Below are 21,368 nucleotides of genomic sequence, written 5' to 3'. Positions count from 1 at the left end.
GCCAAGATAATGAAGAGCCCTCCTAAGCACTTGCTTGGGGTTCTGAGCTTCAGGAGAGGCTCTGAGAGAACCAAAGGGCACCAAGTCCAGCACCAAGTTTTAAACTTCCGCCAACGTCTCCTATTTTCTTAGCTTCTCAGGTCACAAGCCTGGGGACAAATCATGGGAAGAGAAGAATACAGGACAAAACTGAAAAGATGAAAAAGCAAGAAATGGTCTCCTGTACCTTCTGCTGGGATGGAGGAGTCAGCCACTCTCATCTTAACCCCATTCCTAGACCTTAAAAGACAAGAAGTCCAGCTCTGTCTGTAACAGGCATCAGTAGTGTCAAGGAAGGGATCTGTTTGGGCTGTACTGAGACAGTGGTTTGTAAATGGAGGGGTCTGAAATATATCCTGACAGGAACACTGGCTTTAAACACGTAGTAACTATCAAGCTAACAGCAAACAACTTCAGGAGTCATCTGCACAGTCCACTTTAGAGGCAAAGAATCATCATAGAGCCAGCATCTGAAGGACCTTCAGCCTTTAAAACATCCCTCTGCCAAAGCTCAGCACAGGAGCAGTAGATCTCCCTAGTTTGATCCCATGTAACAACAGTACTGTAACAGGATAACTGGCATCAGGCATCTCATATTGAGTCGCATTATTTTGATTACAGGAAGAGTCATACCCCCAAAACTTCGTGCCTAGAACAAGATGTATCAGAACTGCTGATAATCCCTCAATGAGGGGAATTGTTCAACTATTTCTGATGCCATTTAGGGCAGCCTTCTATTCCTTTTTCTTAGGAATAAGGCACTGTGGCAATCCTCAGAAGTGATAACGCAGTGGTTTTAATAATAATAAACACATTTTTTTATTTCATGCTTGGTATGAGTGAGAATTTTAGAACAAGCACTTTTCCCAACATTGATTCTCTTGCCTGCAGAGGCTGGTGATGAGCAGCTCTTACGAGACATTTCCGTCAGCCAGGAGGATGGTCCAGAGATCAGAAGAACAAGAGCCAAGTGCTCACCAGGGACCAGCCACCCCACATAACCTTCCCAAGCACAAAAACCTGTCCCTGTTCACACAGAGAGAGATGAGACCAGCAGAAATCAGAACAGGCACAAACAGTAGGAGAGTCAGAAGGTAAGTAATTGAATCAAAATTATTCCATGAAGTATGAGAAATGACCCACTGTTTTGTGAGAGATCTCATTGCCATAAAGCCTTCTAGCACCAACACATATACTTCTTCAGAAACACGGCAGATCTCAGAGGAAAGTGAAATTGTGAGAAAGAATAATGTGGGGGTTTTGAACCAGCACTGGATAATACAATCACAGCTTTCAAGATATAGGATCTTTAAAGATGAAAAAGAAGGACATAATTAGGCTGAGTATTTTTAACATGTAAATTCAGTATATCACTAAAAAAAAAAAAAAAAAAAAAAAAAAAAGGCATACCTAGGAGTAAAACCAGGCAAGTGCAAATAACTACACAAGTAAGAAAGAGAAGTGAAAAACAGACTTTTCTGGATGTGAAGATGTTTGCCAAAATTAAATTGCAGCTTCTCTTTTCAGGTTCAGCAACACTTGCTAAACACCAAAAAAGACCTTTTAATTTTTGCTTACTTTTTAGGAAGCTTGGAATAGGACTGGAAAGAATACAAAATAAGTTGTAGGCTTAAAATTTGCTCTAAATTTTCTCTTATCAAAGCACTAAACCTTGCACATATCATGGGACAAACAGGTAGTAATGGTTCTAGTTGCTTTGCATTTTAGGTATGCGTTTACCTCAATATGACAGAACTATCTCAGATAAAATTCACAGCAGCAATTTTTCAAACCAAGTATAATTTATTCCAAGCATATCTTAAATTACCCAGTTTTATTTGTTGCATTTTGACGAGCTATATATTTTTTTCTAAACATAACAATTTTATATGTTGTTTCATTTCAAAGAGAAAGCTTGCTATCACAAAAATTTACAATTTATAAAAAAATTATGAGTATCATGTTACCTTTTATTTCCTAAACTAAATTTATTTTCTCATAAAGGAATACAAATGCTTTTGAAGTGGTCTAGGAATAAGTATATTGTTTTTTATGGAGAGTAGTCACAGAAGAAGGTTCTCATCTGGCTTTTAAATAACAATCCTCAAAGTCTCACATCAGTAAGTACAAATAAAGAATCTTATAAATCATTTTGTTTGTAGGCAATCTAATATTTTGGTGTTTAAAAGACCAGAATCTTGTTAAGCGCAGCTAATGGTTATTCTTTCTCCTGAGTAACATATCACACGTGATCATCTAAAAGGCAACACACAGTTCAGTGACAAGTAAGTGACAAAGTGAGCATGTAAACAATGGGAAGGGAAGGGAAGGGAAGGGAAGGGAAGGGAAGGGAAGGGAAGGGAAGGGCACACAGATACCAACTGCTATGTTTGGTGAGGGGCTTGAACTCTTCAAGCTCACCTCCTTTTCCTGCTGCCCTGTTTTTTACTGGAGTGAAGGGTGGAGCCTGGCAAAATAGGGCACATGAAGAGAAGGAGAAATCATGTGTCAATTTGACACCCCATGGAGAACTTCTTTCCTACCAACCAGAATCTTTGCAAATGACGTTCATCAGTGTTAAAAAAAAAAAGAGTATAAATTTAATGGAAAGGTCAGGAATCACCTCTAATTTTATAAGTCCTTTCAACCAAACTGTATTAATATAACTGCACCAGTCACAACCACACTATATAGAAAAGTCCCAGGAAAATAGCACCTTGTTTTGCAGAACTACTACAGCAAGAAGAAAACCACAGTTTGACCACTGAGAGAAGTTATTAGGGGTACAATACAGTTTGTGCTATAAAGCAAGTCACATGTAATTCCAAAAGGAAGAGTTACCTTCTGGAGGAGTGGCAATACTGTTCCCAAGTCCCAAAATAGCAATGCTATGATTCCTTGGTTCCAGCATCACTGCAAACTCTTCTCCTCTTTCCCAGTGTGGTACTTTCACAGGCTCTAGATGCACATTTTCCAGCCCATCTTTCTGCAGGGCAGTGAACATATATTTGATGGCTGCCTCTAAGTTTTTTGAACCACTGAGTCTAGGTCCTATGGTGTCAGCAAAAACTGCTAATCTATCATAGGATCTGTTCTGAGCCTTTCCATGAACAGCAAGATCAATAATAGCCTTAGCAATATCAGTATAGCCAGCTATCTCATTTTTAATGTCTTCAAATGACTTCAGGGAACTTCCATCTCTTCTCAAAGATTTCCCAGCATGCTGGTGTAATAAATTCATGAGAAATATTAAAAACAAGTGCTTCATTTTTTTCTCTTTCTTCTTTTCCACAGATGGCCTGTTGGAGAGGCAAAAAGGAAAAAAAAAAACAAAAAAACAAAAAAGAAAGTTAAAAAATCATACACCTATCAGCAATATTTTTAGTTATTTGAATTGGCAGACAGAAATGAAATTAAATTAGTTTATCATGAAAATGCTTCGATCAGAACTAGCAAAAAAGTAAACTCAACTTTAAGACAGAGTTATTGAAAGCAAATGAAAAAGATACTTAGACCACTGGACACAATCTTTGTGGTCTTTAGAAATATCCTTGGAATGCTGCATCTTTGTAAATAAACACATTCTTCAATGAATCAAAACCCAGGGCTGCTCCCATGCAGGAGGAGTTTTGCATCTCCTTTCTGTTACGAGCAGGACTTTTCAGAAGTGCCAAATCAAATGTCTCGACACAAAACATCCAGACAAAAACTTTTCTTATACCACATTCATGAATAAAAGTTCTTCCTGATCTCCATCTTCATAATCAGAAAAGTACTTTCTATTGTTCTAAAAAGATTTAAGATTTAGATCCAATGCCTCCAGTGTCCTAGTTTTGGCTAGGATAGAGATAATTTTCTGCTCAGTAAGTGATACAGTGCTCTGGTTTGGATTCAGCATGAGAATAGCATTGATAACACACTGATGTTTTGGTTGTTGCTAAGTAGTGCTTACCCTAAGTCAAGGACTTTCAAGTGTCTCATGCTCTGTGAATGAGGAGCTGCACAAGAAGCTGGGAGGGAGCACAGCCAGGACAACTGACCTACACTGACCAAAGGGATATTCCATACCAAGGTGAGTACACAAACTGGGGGAGTTGACTGGAAAAGCCTAATCACTTATCAGGGAAAGGCTGAGCATTGATCAGCAGGTGGTAAGCAGTTGGATTGTGCATCACTTGTTTTTCTTGGGCTTTTAATTTTTTTTTATTATTATTATCATAATTATTATTATAACCCTTTACTTATTTTCATCTACTTAACTGTTCTTATCTGAACCCATGCGTTTTTGTACCTGTATTGGTTTGGCATGGTCTGGTTTTTGGCAGTAAAAACCCACAAAGATGTCTCCTGTGGGAAGCTGCTGGAAGCTTCCCACCATGTCCAGCAGAGCCAATCCCTGATGGCTCTGAAAATGGACATGCTGCTGGCCAAACCTGGGCCAATGAGAGAAGTTGGTAATGACTTTGTGATGACATACTGAAGAAGAAAATCCAAACAGAGTCACAGGTTTTTTGCTCCTAGTCAGAGAAGGAGGTGAGAACATGTGAGGGAAACAACATGGCAACACCAAGGTCAGTGGAGAAATAGGAGGAGGAGCTGCTCCAGGCGCTGGAGCTGAGATTGCTCTGCATCGGAGCGGGTGGATGCCTGGTGGGGCTGTGATCTAGGGGGATACCTGGTGGAGAGAGCAGGCCCCTGCTCCAGGCTGGAGCAGCCTGTCTTTGTAGGACTGCACCCCGTGGAAAGAGACCCATGCCGCAGCAGTTTTGGGAGGACTGTGTGCCTGTGGGAGGGACTCAGGGTGCAGCAGGTACGGTTTGGCTGCTGCTCGTGGGAGTGCACCCACGCTGGAGAAGTTCATGGAGAGCTGTCTCCTGTGGGAGGGACCCCACGGCCTCACAGGGGAAGGACTCCTTTCCCCGAGCAGCAGAATAAAATCTCAGTGATGAACTGACCAAAACCCCCACGCCCTGTCTCCCTGTGCTGTCTGTGGGAAGGTGCAACCCACAACATTTATGAGAGATTCTGATCAGCTCCCAAAAAGGGGGGATAATCCACCAGGCATGCACCCATAAGATGCCATGTGAAATGCAGAAATAAAACACAGAAGGAGTCAAAGTAGTAACCACATTTCTAGGATCCATAAACCACCAGAATTCAGAAACAAATAAACTACAATACCCCAATACCCACAAAAAAACCACTCATGCAATAATTTTGGAGTCACCAAGCCTAGCACATATGATAACCAACACAAACTGCCAGCCTTCCATAGACCTTTATGGGTCTTTTCACAAACAGCAATTTAAGCAATAGCTTTAGCAATAGAGGAATACTAAGGTATTCTCCTTAACTATTCAAATGTCCCCTAAGCTTGAGATCAAGGAAGTAATAAGTTCTTCACAGTGAAGCATAGTTTTTGCAAAATGACAAAAAATCATCATTGATTTCATCTGTGAACAACAAATCTATCACACAGATTTCTCTGAGACAGACAAGGCAAAGGTCTTACACAACCAGGAGGAGAAGACTTGGGTTATCTCAGGACACTGCCTGAGAACTGCAAAATGCCTTTTATAGTCTGAGTTACTGTTTATTTGTGGTTATACTACACAGAGTATTGGTGTATTTTTATTGCTATGCTCTGCACTTTCTTCATGTACTTTCCCTTAACCAGTTAATTACATGCTCTTAGACATCCTCTTCTAGAGACATCAGTCATTTTCTCAGGATGACCATGCTCGTTCCCTGATTTTTGCAAAGTTCATCATGCACAAAGAAGCCAGCGAGAAAATGGTAAGTGCTGAATGGAATAAAACAATTCTGTAGACTTAGTTTCAAAAACTTAATGTTTGGGGGTCTCTTTGTTTAAGGGTTTGCAAAATCTACCAGAAAAAGCAGATACACTTAGCTGTTACACAGAAGACACAGAGGGATTATCTAAATAGCACTGGCCACCTCAAAGGGCCCCAGGCTACATACTTCATGCATTTTTTTTCAATGTACAGATGCAACTGCAGTTATCACACTTCCCTTAACTCAGAAATTGTTTCTTTGTTCTTCCTAACCTCATTCAAAACCAGCAGCATGCTCACTCCAAAGCCTGCCCCAGAGGACCTGCATTTAAGAGATACACTTCTTCCAGGAATTTCCCACTCAACACTGAGAACAGACATGTTTCCACAACTTTTGTGGATGTAACACTTCTGTGTCGCACAGCATTTCACTGCCTCCAATGCACTGTAGGAGGAATATAACTCAATTCAAACCCTGGTCAAGAACAAAAAAAAAAAAAAAAAAAAAAAAAAAAAAGAATGCAATTTATTGTGCTTTTCTTGAATACTCAAGCATAATCTGTTCAAAAGCGGCTATCTGAAATATTTCCCTGCTGGGTAAAATAACATCATACTCAGACTGCAATAGAGGAATCACTCCACTGCTAGTCCAGGGAAAGAATCACACATCTGTTTTCCTAGTCTCTGCAATTTTATCACCCCAGTGAATCATCTAGCAAAGGAGATTAGTTATTTTTCCACATCTAACTAGTTAAGACTCAGCACATGAATCTCACCATGCCAACCAAATTAATAAAAAATAACAGGGCAATCAAAATGTTTCAATGTGTTTTATTGTCCATGAAGCAGAAAGAGGGCATGCAGCCATAGTAGTACCTGGATCCATACAGAAAGAAGGGAATGCTCTGAATATAGTTCACAGAAAGAGAGATTTTTCCCTGCAAAATCCTAGCAGAACATTTAAAAGGGAAAGTCTGGAGTGAGGAAGACCAAGTTAGGTAGCACTTAAACAAATGTACATATATAAATCCATAGGGCCTCATGGCTTGCACCCACAAATATTGAAAGCTGGTATCATTGTGAGGCCACTCTGGTCATGTCACTCCTAACTTTGAGAAGGGCAAGAGATAAAATTAACTACAATAAGAACTACAGACCAGTCAGCCTCACATCAAGCTCTGGCAAGTGGACAGGAGAAAAATCCTGAAAATTACTTCCACACAAGGACAAGAAGGTGACTCAGAATAGTTAGCATGGATTTACAAAGGGGAAATTGCATAATCAACATGATGTCTGTCTAGGACAATATTGCTGGCTTGGTAGATGAGGACAGAGCAGTGGATTTGTTTCCCTTTTACATGGGTAAGGCAGCTGAGAGTCTCCATAAAAGTCTCAGGGACGTGATGAAGTATAGGCTGGATGAGCAGACAGTGAGGTGGATTGAAAATCAACTGAACATCCAAGCTCAGAGGATTCTGAGTGACATCTAGTTGACAGATGGTAGCTAGTGGTGATCCCTAAAAGTCCATCAGAACCCTTATAAATCTCCATTAATAATCTGGATGCTTGGACAGAGTGTGGCCTCCAATGACAGAAAGGTTAGCAGGAGTGGCTGTGCACTCGATGGTTGTGTGAGGAGGCAGGCAGGCAGGAACCTTATGAAGTTCAACAAGTCCTGCATCTGGGGAAGATGCACTAAGACAGCTGGGGATACCCAGCTGGAAAGGAGGTGGCAGAAAATGAGTCAACAAAATCTCCTGTTGGCAAAGACGAACAGCCTGATGGGCTGCACATCAGGAGTGTTGCCTGCAGGCGGAGCGATGTGGTCTTTCCCCTCTAGTCAGCATTAGAGAAGCCAGACCTGGATTATTTCTTCATTCCTGGGCTTCCCAGTATGAGAGAGATGTGGACGTGCTGGACAGTGTGCAACAAAGGGCCACAAAGATGATTAAGGGACTGGAGTATCCAGTATCCCTGTTAGGAGAGGCTGAGAGAGCTTTAACTGTTCAGTCTGGAGTCCAGAAGGAGAGGGAGGGATTAATCAGTGGATAGAAATACCTGATGGGAGGAAACAAAGAAGACGGAGCCAGGCTTTTTCCAGTGGTGCCCACCAACAGAACAAGAGTCAATGGAAACAAACTGAAATACATGAAATTCCACCTGAACACAAGAATGTGCTTTTTTTTTTTTTTTTTTTTTTTTTTCCCAAAGTGAGGGTAGTCAATCACTGGAAGAGGTTGCTCAGAGAGGCTGTGAAGTGTCCATACAGGGACATATTCCAAACCTGTCTAGGCATGGAATGTCATAGTTGTCCAGGGCCTGGACAACCTGCTGCAGCTGACCCTGCTTAAAAAGGCACTTTAGAGCTCAAAAGATGTCTTTCAAACTAAATGTGTGATTTGGAATATGAAAGGAGACCAGAGACACAAGCTGAAAGGCGTTTTAAAAATCAAGGGAGAAAGGTTCTAGGTATGTAGAAGAAATAGATAAACTGAAGGCAGAAAGTAAGTCTTTTCCAGCTCAAATTAGTATGAAAGAACGAAATGTACAACACAATACAATGCAGGTAGTGCAGAGGGTGTCAGAAGATACACTTATTAGTAGTTACTTTAAGGATACTTCTATTACTGTGTAGTCAACTTGTCTGTACCTAACTGCTGTCTTTGATGCTAAAGTGCAAGCTCATTGGGATTTTCATCTTTTAATGGTGCCCTTATATAAAAGAAGAGCACATCCAAACTAACTGGCATTTCCACCATTAAAAACATTACAATATAAATTACTTAAATGTTACAGATGGAAAAGATAACAGGAAGAGGAAAAAAGAATCTCTCAGATGAGAGACTGATTATTGTCTGATTGATCACTGTCTACAGCAATCAGACAACAGAAAGACGAGTAAAGGGCATAAAAATAGGATAAACAACGTTAGAGCACTGCTTCTTCTCCAATGGGGCAAGGTTTTCGCAAAATCCCAGTTGAAAATACAGACAAAAGGATACAGAGAGTTCACAGAAGTCATGGTTATGGGAAATGAGGAATGAAAACAATAAATTGAGGCTATTAACCACTTAATTGCTAGAGATCTGCTATATCTGCAGAGCATCTATCAGTTTCCTAACCACCATTTGATTTTCCTTCAGGGACTGGAGGAAATCTTGAAATCACACAGTGGTTTTGATGACATGAGAATAGACTGAAAAGCCCCAGGGTAACAAACTAACATGCTGCAGAGTGATGTCTGATACGTTTAATAGCACTGGAAAAAAGTTTGTTGTGACAGCTGTGGAGTAGGATGGCTGGGAGGCTAGGTGAACTTGCAAAATGAGGTGGAGATTTCTGCCTAAAAATAAAGTCATAGAGTTCTTCCATCACTTATAAAGATAAGGAGGAGGGGTGGGTAGGGGGTGGGGGAAATACAAGCTTTATGATCTTGAAGAGTGAAGCAGAAAAGCAGACATTCCTTAAAGACTCCTTTTTCAGAATTGTTGTAATTCCTCATCTGGGAGAACACTTAATCAGTTGGAAAATCTTGGGTTTGGGAACACACACAGTTGAAGCTATCATTTACATTACAAAGCCCTTAAAATTAGCCTTTTGAATCGTAAAACTAAGGTAAAGAAGAGTACAACACAATAAGGATATAAGGTTTTGGATAATGTTATTACTTGGACCAAAAAGTCTAAAACACCAAAGGAAACACCTGAGCTGTTTTACCAACTTCAAAAGAACTATTTTGAATTTCTACAACTGAAGATACATACTGAAATCCATGACCTATGACTATATAGGCTTTAGTAGTGATACTGACTTATGTAGACATAATAGGAAGTGAAAAGTTTTAAGAACTCTATAAAGATTAAGACTGAGAAAGTCCAAACATTCCAGGAGACACTGCAGCCACAGCTCCCCATTTGGCAGAAGTTCATACCCTATTTATAGTCAGTATGGAGGAAGTACTACAGCTTAACACAGAAAGGAAGCAGTAAGAGGAGACACTCTTCCCTCTTTCTTCACCTCCAAGCCTCAGAATAGTATCAGGCTACCTTGACATACTCTTATTCCATCGCTGCTGCTGAAATGGCAATAATCCTGGAGAATCACACCATAATAAATGTGCTGGATAGTGTATCCAGCATACTGTATCCAAATTCTGTATCAGCAAAGCCACAGCTACTCCATCGCTGCTGCTGAAATGGCAGTAATCCTGAAGAATCACACCATAATAAATGTGTGCTGGATAGTGTATCCAGCATACTGTATCCAAATTCTGTATCAGCAAAGCCACAGAAATGATCAGCCAGCTACTTCTCTAAGAAGTGGTGTGGTCCAGACAAAAATTAAGTTAAGAATAACAAAAAAAACCCCAAAAACCCACAAGCACTGAACAATGCCTCTGCCACAGAACAGCTGATATTATTCTTCTTAATAAGCATGGAAAATACAGCTCTCAAAAGGGAATACATTATCTTTTCAGAGGCAAAGATTGGAATTCAGTGGGATTTTTAGATGAGAATTGAAGAGAACAGAAATACTTAATGAATGGAAGGCAGTTAGGAAACAATGACACCAAAATACAGTGTTCTACATATTACATTACATGGCAAAATGTATAGCTAAAGCCAGCTGATAATGTTGAAAGACAGCTGAGGAGAGGGGGAGGGAATGATTTTGGACAAATAAATCAACACATACAAGAACAGGGCCACAATTATACTACCTGTAGTTTTACGCTCAGCTTCACCCAAATCCACTACTGCCCTAGTGTAAAAAGTGAGACAGGTATCTTTACTGTTTCACAAATTTCCTAAACTACTGAGACACAAACTCTTCAGAACTGCATATTTTTGTGTCAGCCTTTCCTACAGGTGAAAAGGGCTCCCTTTTTAAGGAAGCAAATTAACCACAGAAATCTTCTCTCACAACCTTATGCTTAAATTTCTTGCACCCAAAATTCTAAACTAAGTTTCTTTTTGAAAACATGTTCAACAAGACATCTTACATCCTGTATTAAGTTAAATCATTCCTGCAAATTGGATATTAAGTATTTTCCTTCTGAGTTTTTATTGAAATGCTGGCAGACTGCATCCAGCCAAATGATGAAACCTACCTCCCTAGCAGGAGGAAGCCTATGACAGAAGGTATGAGCCATGAGCAAATGATCAATCCACACCTCTGGATAGCAAGAGCTGCTAAAATTGATGGACAGACGTAACAGGAACAAACCAAGTTCTGTTAGCAACAGTCAGTACAGGGCTGGTACTGTCAAAGGTTGGTCTGTCACTCCTGTGAAAGCCAAAAGGAATCCCACTGCCATGCATCTGGCACTTGCAGGTACTTCCTGATGTGCCTTCAAGCAGCATTCCAGCAGAAGACTGTTCAGTCCCACAGAACACGTGTGTGCTCCAGATTTTGGCCAGAAAATCTAAATACTTTGAGTTTCTCCTTCCAACAATTAAATCTCAGTTTTAAAGACAACTACATATTACACTACTAAGGGTCAGGACATTTGCCAAAATGAACCACTAAATTAAGCAACCTGAGTTACTAATTATGTTATGCATTAGAGGAGTGCAACAGACTAACTTTTCTAATTAATTTTAACAAAAAATGCACCAGATATTTGCAGCTACATATATATTATATACCACCTCAGAATTAGAAACTTTTAAGTTAAATTCTTATCATTTTCATATATTACAAGAATAATATGCCTCTACAACCACACATCTACAAAGCACTTTTTGCTTTGCATATGGAACAAAACTTCTCATTTTAAGTCAGCAGGTTCAGAGAAAAGCTATGCACATTAAACACCTTAAAGAAAAAGACCAAAAAAGGGCAACACCAACATTTTCAAAAGTATGTGACCATTTTAGCTACTTCACTTCATACATCTACAACCCAGTGTACAAACTGTAAGTAGCACCATAATTCCAAATTATGTCAATAATCATTCAGTAATGCTGAATATAAGATATTTAAGAATATTAATAAACAAAATTTCCAGATGAAAATAACTGTAACTTTTTTGAGTGTTTCATTTGTCATGTTTTTGCATACAGTCTTTCTCTACAAGTCACAAGAAAAGGTAAATTCCTCATACTGCTACAACAAAAAGCAATCTAATGGTTTTGTGAAGCTGAGAAGTCTGGTCAACACATTGCTAGATTTGTTCAGAACTTTTGTTTTAGTCTTTTCCCTCCTTATTGTAGGATACACCCACTGAATCTTCCCTTTCCAAAGCAACAAAAATTTGTAAATTAAACTATACAAAAAAGTGAAGGATCAAGAATTTCTCATTACAATTGACAGAAAAATTATCTTTATGATGCACACATTTCTTTACTTATATTAAGGGTGGGAAAAGATATTAATTTCGATGAGATATATTAGGAAGTATGTCATTTATGATTTCATCATGTTCACTAGAGCATGAGGTACTCAAATATCACACTGTATTCCAACATATCAGCATCAGAAACAAGTGGCTACAGTTCAGTGGCAATGTACAATTGGAGCCACCGTCCAACTGCAGAATGCAATGAAATGTGGGGAAAAAAAAAAGAAAGAAAGAAAAAATCTCTAAAAGCTTGAATGTAACAGACTGCTAGCAAGATAAATATACTTTACTTAAAGAGCTTGAGAGAAATCTGGGTTTTAGCCAATTTTGAGAAATAAATTAGCAAAACCAGACCTCTTTCTGATGTGGAAGAAAGCTCCAGCACCACTTTTTCATCAAAGCGACACCCCAGTGCAGCACACATTTGATCATGAAGCACTACACTTACCATGCATAAGGCAGATCTGATTCTGTATTTAGCTTCTAATTACTTTTTACTACCATTTAAAAGACAAAAGTTATCAAACCATTTTGCTATTGCAGGATAAAAAAGCCAGCTAGGACAACAGACAGGACAACAGACATATATCACTATTCATTTATTTTTAATTTTTTTTTTAAATTTTGATAAATGCTCAACACACCCCTGTTATCATCAGGGTCCCCCGTGCTACTCACTGCACAGACATGCTGACAGACACACGTCTCACAACTACAGACAAAATGAACCAGCAACTGGAAGAGGAGGGACCCAGAAGTGACACCTCCAAGTGCTTCAGTTGCCACATGAAAGACATTAGCATAACCACTCAGCCCCTTTCTTCTGACACTACCAAGAACAGCTCATCAAAAGCTTGCTGCACTGAAGCAAATGGTCACATTACAAAATGTCAACTGGCAATTAAAGTGAAAAGGAAAAAACAAACAAAAACCAAAAATCACAAACAACCACCTCCCCCCAAATATACCATAGAGTAAACACACTAATTATACGAAGCAGACAGTGACAGAATGTGATCAACCCTCTGCAAATGTTAAGACATCTCCCTGACGTTACACATGATTCTGATAGTGGACCTGAACAATAATACTCAGAGATGAGATTATGCCAAGAAAGTATGGGAGGAAACAAAACAGACAGAAGTTTCCTCCTAGATCTTAAATACTTCTGCACAATTCAGACTGCACAAGGCAAAGCAAACACACAGGTGCCAGCTCCCAAACTCCAAAGTTGCCTTTGAGAAAACCAACCCATCAGCACTGACAAGAACACACCAGGCTCAGGTCAGTGACTGCACCTGAGCTCAGGAAGCACACAGAGACTTCAGCCAAAGAGAGTCCAGAGAGCCCACAGCTTCACTTCCATATCCACATTGCTCCTCCTATCCTTCTGCTACTGCAGGTGACAGCCACAAACTCCTCCTGGCTTTGCAGGACAAGTTATGGCAAAAAGTGAAACTATTTTTGACACTCTTTAAATTGATATTTATATACAGTGCTATCAAAATGAGCAGAGAGCTCAGGGAATTAAGACATCTCTGGCTTTGGTTCTCCCTCCAAAATAGCTTTCTGCAAGCACGAGCTTTGGGAACATGGCCTTAAATTGTTTCTAGTCACAAGACCAACCACTGAGGACACAAAAGCTTGAAGAAACAAAGCACTTGGAGCAGTCTACTTTGATTTAGCTATAAATGTTGGTTTTCAAACCCACACAACTGCTCAGTCATAACTACATCAAATTCAGAGGGCTTTATCCACAGCATGAAAAAAGCAACTATCAAACATTTGGGACTCTGACTGTTACTAGTGTGAGTTAAAAATTAAGCCTCTGCATCCTTCAGTAAATCCAGATGTTGCAAATGTCAGTCTCTTGATTAATTAAAAGCAATTCCAAATTAAAATGGAACTGGTACTGGAGAATGACTTACACTTGGTTTCCATTTTATCACATACATCAGCTTGCAAGCAGAGGCAATTGATGAAAATAGAGTTCACATGAAGTTACTAATGCTCCTTCACTCAAAAGCATCTTTGACTTCTTCATGAAGGGCTAATCCTTTCAGGATGATGATTTCACCACATGTGACTACACTTATGTTTTGGTTCTGCTCCCCTATGACAACTTCCCAGTTATTCCCTGAAACAGATCTGATGGCAACAATAACTCTACACCCCTTAATTCACCAACAACTCATACTTATTGGGCACAAAGTACTTAAACACCTGGAGAGCAAGCAAGATCAGCAAGAAGCCTACATTTCTCAAGTTTACCATCCTATTTAATTCCTAGATTAAGGCCCTTTTTATAGCAGTTACCTTTTGCTTTCAGAAGAGCAGCTGTGTTTACACAGTTATCCACAGTTGCAGTGATGCTTGCAGCAAACAGCCCAATTGTTATTGCATCACAGCTGAAATTTTTTTCCAGGGAAAATAGTTGACTTTCATCCTTCCTATGTCACTTGCATGTAGGGACAGGCGATGGAAGACAGCATGTTTCATTTTGATCATTTGGAGAGGTAACATTAGACAGGGGCCTACTCTAATTTTTATTTATCCAGTGCACATCTATTTTTTTTTTTAATTTAGAGTTCACATACTGATAAGCTCCCAACAGTTATTTTTATGTAAGATTCTTCAAAGGAACTTTTCTATGTTCCCATTCCTGTCTTCAACTGCTCAACTGCTCTGGTCTGGATTTTCAGGAAAGTCACTAGAGAGTGATAGAATGGTTTGGGTTGGAACACATGCTCAAGGTCAGTCCAACTCCCCTGCAACAAGCAGGGTCACAGATCAGATTGCACAGAGCCCAACCCAACCTGACCTTGACTGTCCCCAGGAATGGAGCACCTACTACCTCTCTGGACAATCTGTTCTAGAGCTTCATTGCCCTCAGTATAAAAAATGTCTTTTATTTCTAGTCAAACTCTACTCTTTTAGTTTAAAACCATTACCCCTTGTCCTACCACAAGATGCCCCGTTAAAAAGTCTCTCTCAATATTTCTTATAAGCCTCTTTCATTGCCAGATTTGCTTGAACAGTCCAACCCTGTACAACTACCAAAGAGCCCAGTACAATCCATCTGTACTGGATACATTGCATTTGGCTATGCCAGGTCTTCTAACAACTGCAGAGTACACCACAGAGCACTGCAAAGCAAAATATATCTGCTGACTTGGGTGGCATATGTTGCTGGAGACAAGCACCATCTGCCCTCATTCAGTAACTCTCTGAAGGGCAGCCACAGAGACATTCCTGCTCACTACCCCTCTTTCTGCAAGATTTCTCTTCAGCTATAAACTAAGTCCAAAATGAAGAACAAATCACAGACTCCAGATGCTGGAGCAACATATATTAAAATCAGTGTTTGTGTATTTTACCAGCCTGGACTGAGTGGGACACAGATCTGGATCAGTAGTGGCTTAAGTACCTCTTGATCCCAGCTACAGTCGGTTTGCCCTTCAATTGACATTCACTTGCACCAGAACCTTGTCCACCTGATCAGCAGCTGAGAACCAATCCATAAAAAGCGATTTTGCTTTGTTTGTAGAAATTAATAATGAGCATTACTACTGGGAGGTTACTGCCAAAGAGAAGACAAAGATGTACTACTTAAAGGAAGACTGCACTGCAGAAGTCCCTGGGCTCTGAAGAACAGACAGCTCTGCTCTTTCACTGCACCTGGGTGAGAATGGCTGACCAAAGGCCACTTGGGTGGCTAGGGTGGAAAACTCTACAGCAGCTGCAGGTAAAATGCACAAGGGCAGTAACCCAGAGCCTGCATAGAATTTTCCAAGTCTATTTCTGAAACTTTTTTCACCTGAAAATCCTCTAGAGATCCCTAACTCAACAGCTATTTCAAGACAACCAAACTGAACAAGTAATTAAAACCAAGCTGACTTTGTTTTCCTTCTTGGGTATCTCACAGTCCATTGCAAAGGTAGAAATTGTCTGCTCTATGTATTTTTCAACAGCACTGAACAGATTACCTGAGATTAGTATTGCACTTGTCTGCTTTACCTAGCTGTCATAGGAGAAAATATTAATAGCCCGCTGCAGTAACATACAGAATCATTCTTAATGATTGATCATATGGTCAATCTCAAAGAAATTAGTAGCTTACAATACTTTCTGCTCCAAAGCAATAGATTTTCATTAAACTAAAACTCCAAGAAGTGTTTCATAGTCTGCCACAAAAGAGGACTTGTGTTTTGTACAGGAGAACATGACCAGAGAGAGAACTAGAAGATCAGCCTTGTGATTCAGGACAGTATAAACCAACAGAATCAGAAACACTAATCTCAAAACGTGTGCAGAGTAGAAGGGAAAACCATTTAAGACAAATCAAATTTAAGTTCTGGTCTGTAAATGTTACAGATAAAATAGTGGATGCTTTCCCAACGGAGCCTATTGGCTCAGATCATATTTTAAGACCTCAAAAAAGAACATTTATTTCTCAAATTGCTATTGGCACGTGCATAATATTATATAAGCCCCTTTTTGTGGGGCTACTTGAAACACAAAATTCCTTTTTACTCACTTGCCTTAGGTAAATTGATAGTCAAGTACCTCCTCTGAAAAAAAAAAAACTAAAAAAAAATTAAAGGCACAGTGTATCAATGTACATGTAGCAGATGAAAGCTAGAAAAGTTTGGGGAGGACAGAAGAGTGGTCTCATTCCCTTTCATACAGTGTATTCGAGCAGGAAATGTAATTTCATTACATTTAAGTAAAAGATCAATCACCTTAACCAGCAACTTGAGAAAAAGAAAGAAAGAAGAAAGCCCAAACACATAGACAACAGATTTAAACCCATGACTGTTTTCCCATATCAGTACTAAAACAGGCTTTAAAAGGGTGACAACAATTCTCAGTTGGACAAGATGTGGGGTCAGAAATCAGGTTTGGGCAAATCCTGAGCCTGCAGAAACTCTCACTGTTGTACTGAATGCAAGATGGTCACTCAGGCAAGTTTAAAATAATCTTAGTTGTTTATAACTCCTATGATGTAAGGAATGTCTATGATAGGTGACCTGAGATTAATCTCTTCTTACTATAACATAATGATCATTGATTTAAAATTTATCTTAGAGAATTGAGATAACTTTGACTGATATATTTTCTTTTTTAAAACAGCATTAGTATTTTCTTAAAGTCAGGTTGTAAGATCACAAGTCTTTTGCCATACCTCTGACTGCAGTGTGTAGTACACTAAAACACTTTGCCAAAATACATAAATTCTTAGAGATGTATTTTAATCTACATGTCTATTCACTAGACATTTCTATCAAGTCTCTCCTTGCAGCAACAGCACCAAAGGGATTTCTATATTTTTCTCTCATCCACTGTGGAGAAAATTCATAAAAGAGACCTATGTTAATTAGTCCTATTGAGTCTGATCAAATATTACTATTATTAATATCAGTACAGAAAAAAAAGAAAGAATCCAAATGAGCCAGGTGTCTGAATATTCTTCATTAAATAAAAAAATCGGCAGGTAGATGGACAGATAGATAAATAAATTAATTAAAAGTAAACCTCCCACCACTGATCCACTCTCTCTATCTCAATATCAGAAACGAAGTCTCTTGTAAGATCAACGTACCCAAATTGCCATTTTTTTTAAAAGGCTAACATTCTTTACAGGCTAACAAGGGTAGCATTTTTCTCAAGCTCACACAGAATTTTCTCTTGTACTGTAAAACTGACACAAAAAAGAGCAAAGCATTCTTCAAAGATTCTGGTAAAAATACTGACTTAATAGAGTAATTGGCATTTAAGAGATTACAAATCTGAGTTAAAACTTCACTACTGACATCACAGTGAAAATATAAGTGACTTGAGGTCAGCTGAAGGAAGAATTTACATTTATTTCACTACTTTGAGATTATTGCAGACATTTGGTAACAAAAAAGTGGAAGATTACTGCAATGCAGTTTCTGACAGATAATATTTCCTGTCGAAACAGAACAGAAAGAACTGTAGAGCTTCAAGATTGTAATCGTTTTGTACATTTCTACCCACAAAGTACTTCTTTAGGCAAAATATTTCACCCCTGCAGCTGCTACCTCTTAGATGTACTGCCACCCTTCATCTTCATCCTCCCACAACTGGGAAGAAAGGAAGAAATGACAAGGCGAAGTTTTCAACATTAAAACAAGAAAGTTTTATACAATATAGCAGGAACAGATAAAAGATTCCCATGTGCATTATGAGTTTCTGCAATTATATCAAGAGTAAGATATTGTAAGTTGCTTCCTTTCTCAAATCAGCATTAAAGACATGCAGGCATTTGCAAAATCGTGTTATAAAACAAATACAGATTTATATGAGCTTTTGCTAACAGATGTCTCCCAACAGGGGTCAATGACAGGTTGTTCTTCCCCAGCCCAGATTTGCAATCTGTTCTTATCTGATTCAGTATCTTATTGTTTTGCTGTTCAAAAGAATTATATGTATTTTAAACACCAAGAAACAAGATCAGGTAAGACAAAGGCTTTGTATGAATCTCTAAAGCTGTGGTGGCTGTGATCCAAGTTTATCTGCACAGCCTTCATCTGAAAGACAGAAGTTTGAGTAAAGCAAAACTGACTGCAAAGGACAATAGATGCTATTCAACATAGGGTGGATATGTCTTAAGGGACTTAGACAAAATTTATAAAGAAACAAGGGATGTAAGAACTCTCATGCACATGGTAGGCTTTGTGGGGTTTCTTTGAGGAAATAAGGGTTTGAGATTTTATTAAAAATAATAATCCAACAGAAGGAGCAGCAGACAAGACTAGAAGGTGACTTTAATGACTGACAGGTAAGCATGAGAAAGACTTCTAATAAAAGTTTTCATCCCTGCAAAAAATTACCCAGAACAAAATCAAGGCCAGCTAACTTAAATCTTATGAATTTTCACAAGCTAAAAGAGAGATACATTACAGATAGATGAAGATACAAGCAGTTATTCAATTTCTACACAGGAAGTCTGCTCTACAGCCACCCCAAGTATTGCTTTGTAAGAAGAGACACTCGTACATTCCCTTTTAATCAACAGATTACAACACTCCTACAACAGTTCTAGAGAGCTATCTCCACAAACAATTAGTAAAAACTAGTAAAACAAAAAATTAGTAAAAACTAGTCTCATTTTGAATAGAGCAAAAACAACAGACAGGCAAATTTTGAAAATTAAGGCTCACTTAACAAGACATTACGATTTTAGGTGCCTTTGTGCATGGCACTATCTGAGCAGGCACTTTTGGTGCAGCACTTAGGAAAGTCAGGTCCTCAAAATATTGCAATTTGGAGGAAAAAACCAAGTACTTAATACACAAACTGAATTCTTGTGCTTGTATCTTGAATTTTTTCTTTTGCAGTTTTGAGCACCTATACAACTTGGCAGATATAACCACTACATTCAAAAGGTTCTTTTGCATCTAATGCTTCCTTAGTCAAATCTGATTCAGCCCACAGAACTTACATATTTTTCATGCTTCTTTATATGTTTCTTAAATATTTTTATATATTATTTTCAAAACATTTATATATTTTTTAGCTTTTGGTCAGTGCTGTCATTTTTGCTTACTTCAGGATCACAGCCGAGCATCATGCTTTGCCTACCAGTGACCATGCATCCCCAAGCACTGTGTGACTGCCAACTTTGAGTCCATATTTGTCTTTATATTAAGAGGAACAAGTAGGTGAGCAGGACTTTGTTTCACAGAATCACAAAATCAATTAGGCTGGCAAGGACCTCTGAGATCTTGGAGTCCAGTCTCTGACTGAACATCACCACATCAACTAGACCCTGGCACAAAGTGCCACGTCCAGTCTTTCCTTAAACACCTCCAGGGATGGTGATTCCACCACTTCCTAGGCAGTCCATTCCAATGTCTAATCACTCTTTCTGTGACATTCCACCAAATACCCAGCTTAAAACTCCCCTGACACAGTTTAGGCTATGTTCACTTGCCCTGTTACTTGTTACATGGGAAAAAAGACTGACTCCCATGTGGCTACAATCTCCTTTCAGGTAGTTGTAGAGAATGATAAGGTCCCCATGTGTCTTTTCTCCAGGCTAAACACCTCCAGCTCCCTCAGCCTCTCCTCACAGGACTTGTGCTCCAGACCCTTCTCCAGCTCTGCTGTCCTTCTCTGGACACGCCCTAGCCCCTCAATGTCTTTCTTGCACTGAAGGGCCCAGAACTGGATGCAGTACTTGATGTGCACCCTAAGCAGAGCCCCGGGGGACAATCCCTGCCCTGCTCCTGCTGGCCACACTATTGCTGATACAGGCCAGGATGCCATTGGCTTTCCTGGCCACCTGGGCTCACTGCTGGCTCATGTTCGAGCTGTCGACAAGCACCTCCGGATCCTTTTCCGCTGCTGTCACGCGATGGAACGTCCACGCTCCTGAAGTACGAGCATGCCGGTGTCGGACACCCCTCCAGCCAAGGGCGAAGAGCAGATACAGCGAGGCGGTGCCGACCCCCGCTGCCAGGCTGGGGCTCCAGCGCACCGACCCGGGCAGGGCCGCCAGCACCGGGGCCGCGGCCCAGCGGGCGAAGGCCCCATTGCAGGGTGGGGAAAGGCAGCACACGCCGCACAAAGGCTCTAACGCAACACAAGGAGCCGGGCTGAGCCCAGCCGGGCGCCGGGAATGGCGGCGAGGTGCCCCTCCTTCGGAGCAGAAACCTCCCGAAAAAGCGCTACAGCCCGGCGGAGGAGCGCCGGGAGCCCGGGCGGACGCCCTGTGCGGAGGAAGAGGAGGAGGAGGAGGAGGAAAAGGAGGAGGATGAGGCGGTGGGCACAGCAAACACGCACCTTCCCAGTGCAGATCGGGCAGCGGAGGCACAGCCCGGACCCCGGGCGGCTGCGGACGGGGAAGGAGGAGCCGCCGTGGGCTGGGAGGGGCCGGGCCGCTCCTGGGAGCCGCCGGCGCCCCCGGCCCCGTGGCCTCGTGGCCCGCTCCGAGGTCAGGCGGGCTGGGCCCTGCCGCTGTCGCCCAGCCCCGGCGGCCTGAAAAACATCGTCCGTCACCACCGGGCTTTCCAGGGGACTGAGACCTTCCCCGCGAGGGGCTGTGAGGGTGGTGAGGTGTTGGACGAAGCTGCCTCCCAAAGAAGTTGTGGCTGCCCTATCTCTGGAATATTCAACGCCAGCTGGGATGGGGCGCTGGGTGATCTACTGGAAGGTGTCCTTAT

General features: G+C 40.5%; 1 protein-coding gene across 4 annotated transcripts in view; it reads right to left on the bottom strand.

Moving 5' to 3' along the window:
- Positions 1–21,052, bottom strand: part of CPQ (carboxypeptidase Q) — a 147,377-nt gene extending 126,325 nt beyond the window's left edge. For all 4 annotated transcript variants that reach the window (XR_005953278.1, XR_005953279.1, XM_041413021.1 and 1 more), the window contains exons 1-2: positions 20,989–21,052; positions 2,881–3,338 (exon numbers count right to left, since the gene is read on the bottom strand). Coding sequence is in view for 2 of the 4 variants with exons in the window: in XM_041413021.1 (XP_041268955.1) it covers positions 2,881–3,307 (427 nt within the window). In the remaining 2 variants the exon portion in view is untranslated. The remainder of the gene's footprint in view (positions 1–2,880; positions 3,339–20,988) is intronic.
- Between the last annotated feature and the right edge of the window lie 316 nt (positions 21,053–21,368).

Source organism: Onychostruthus taczanowskii, unplaced genomic scaffold (genome assembly GCF_017590055.1).
Source record: "Onychostruthus taczanowskii isolate IOZ18803 unplaced genomic scaffold, ASM1759005v1 scaffold4, whole genome shotgun sequence".
Lineage (NCBI taxonomy): Eukaryota > Metazoa > Chordata > Aves > Passeriformes > Passeridae > Onychostruthus > Onychostruthus taczanowskii.
Note: the sequence above shows the minus strand (reverse complement) of the source record. Positions and strands in the feature narration are given on the sequence as shown.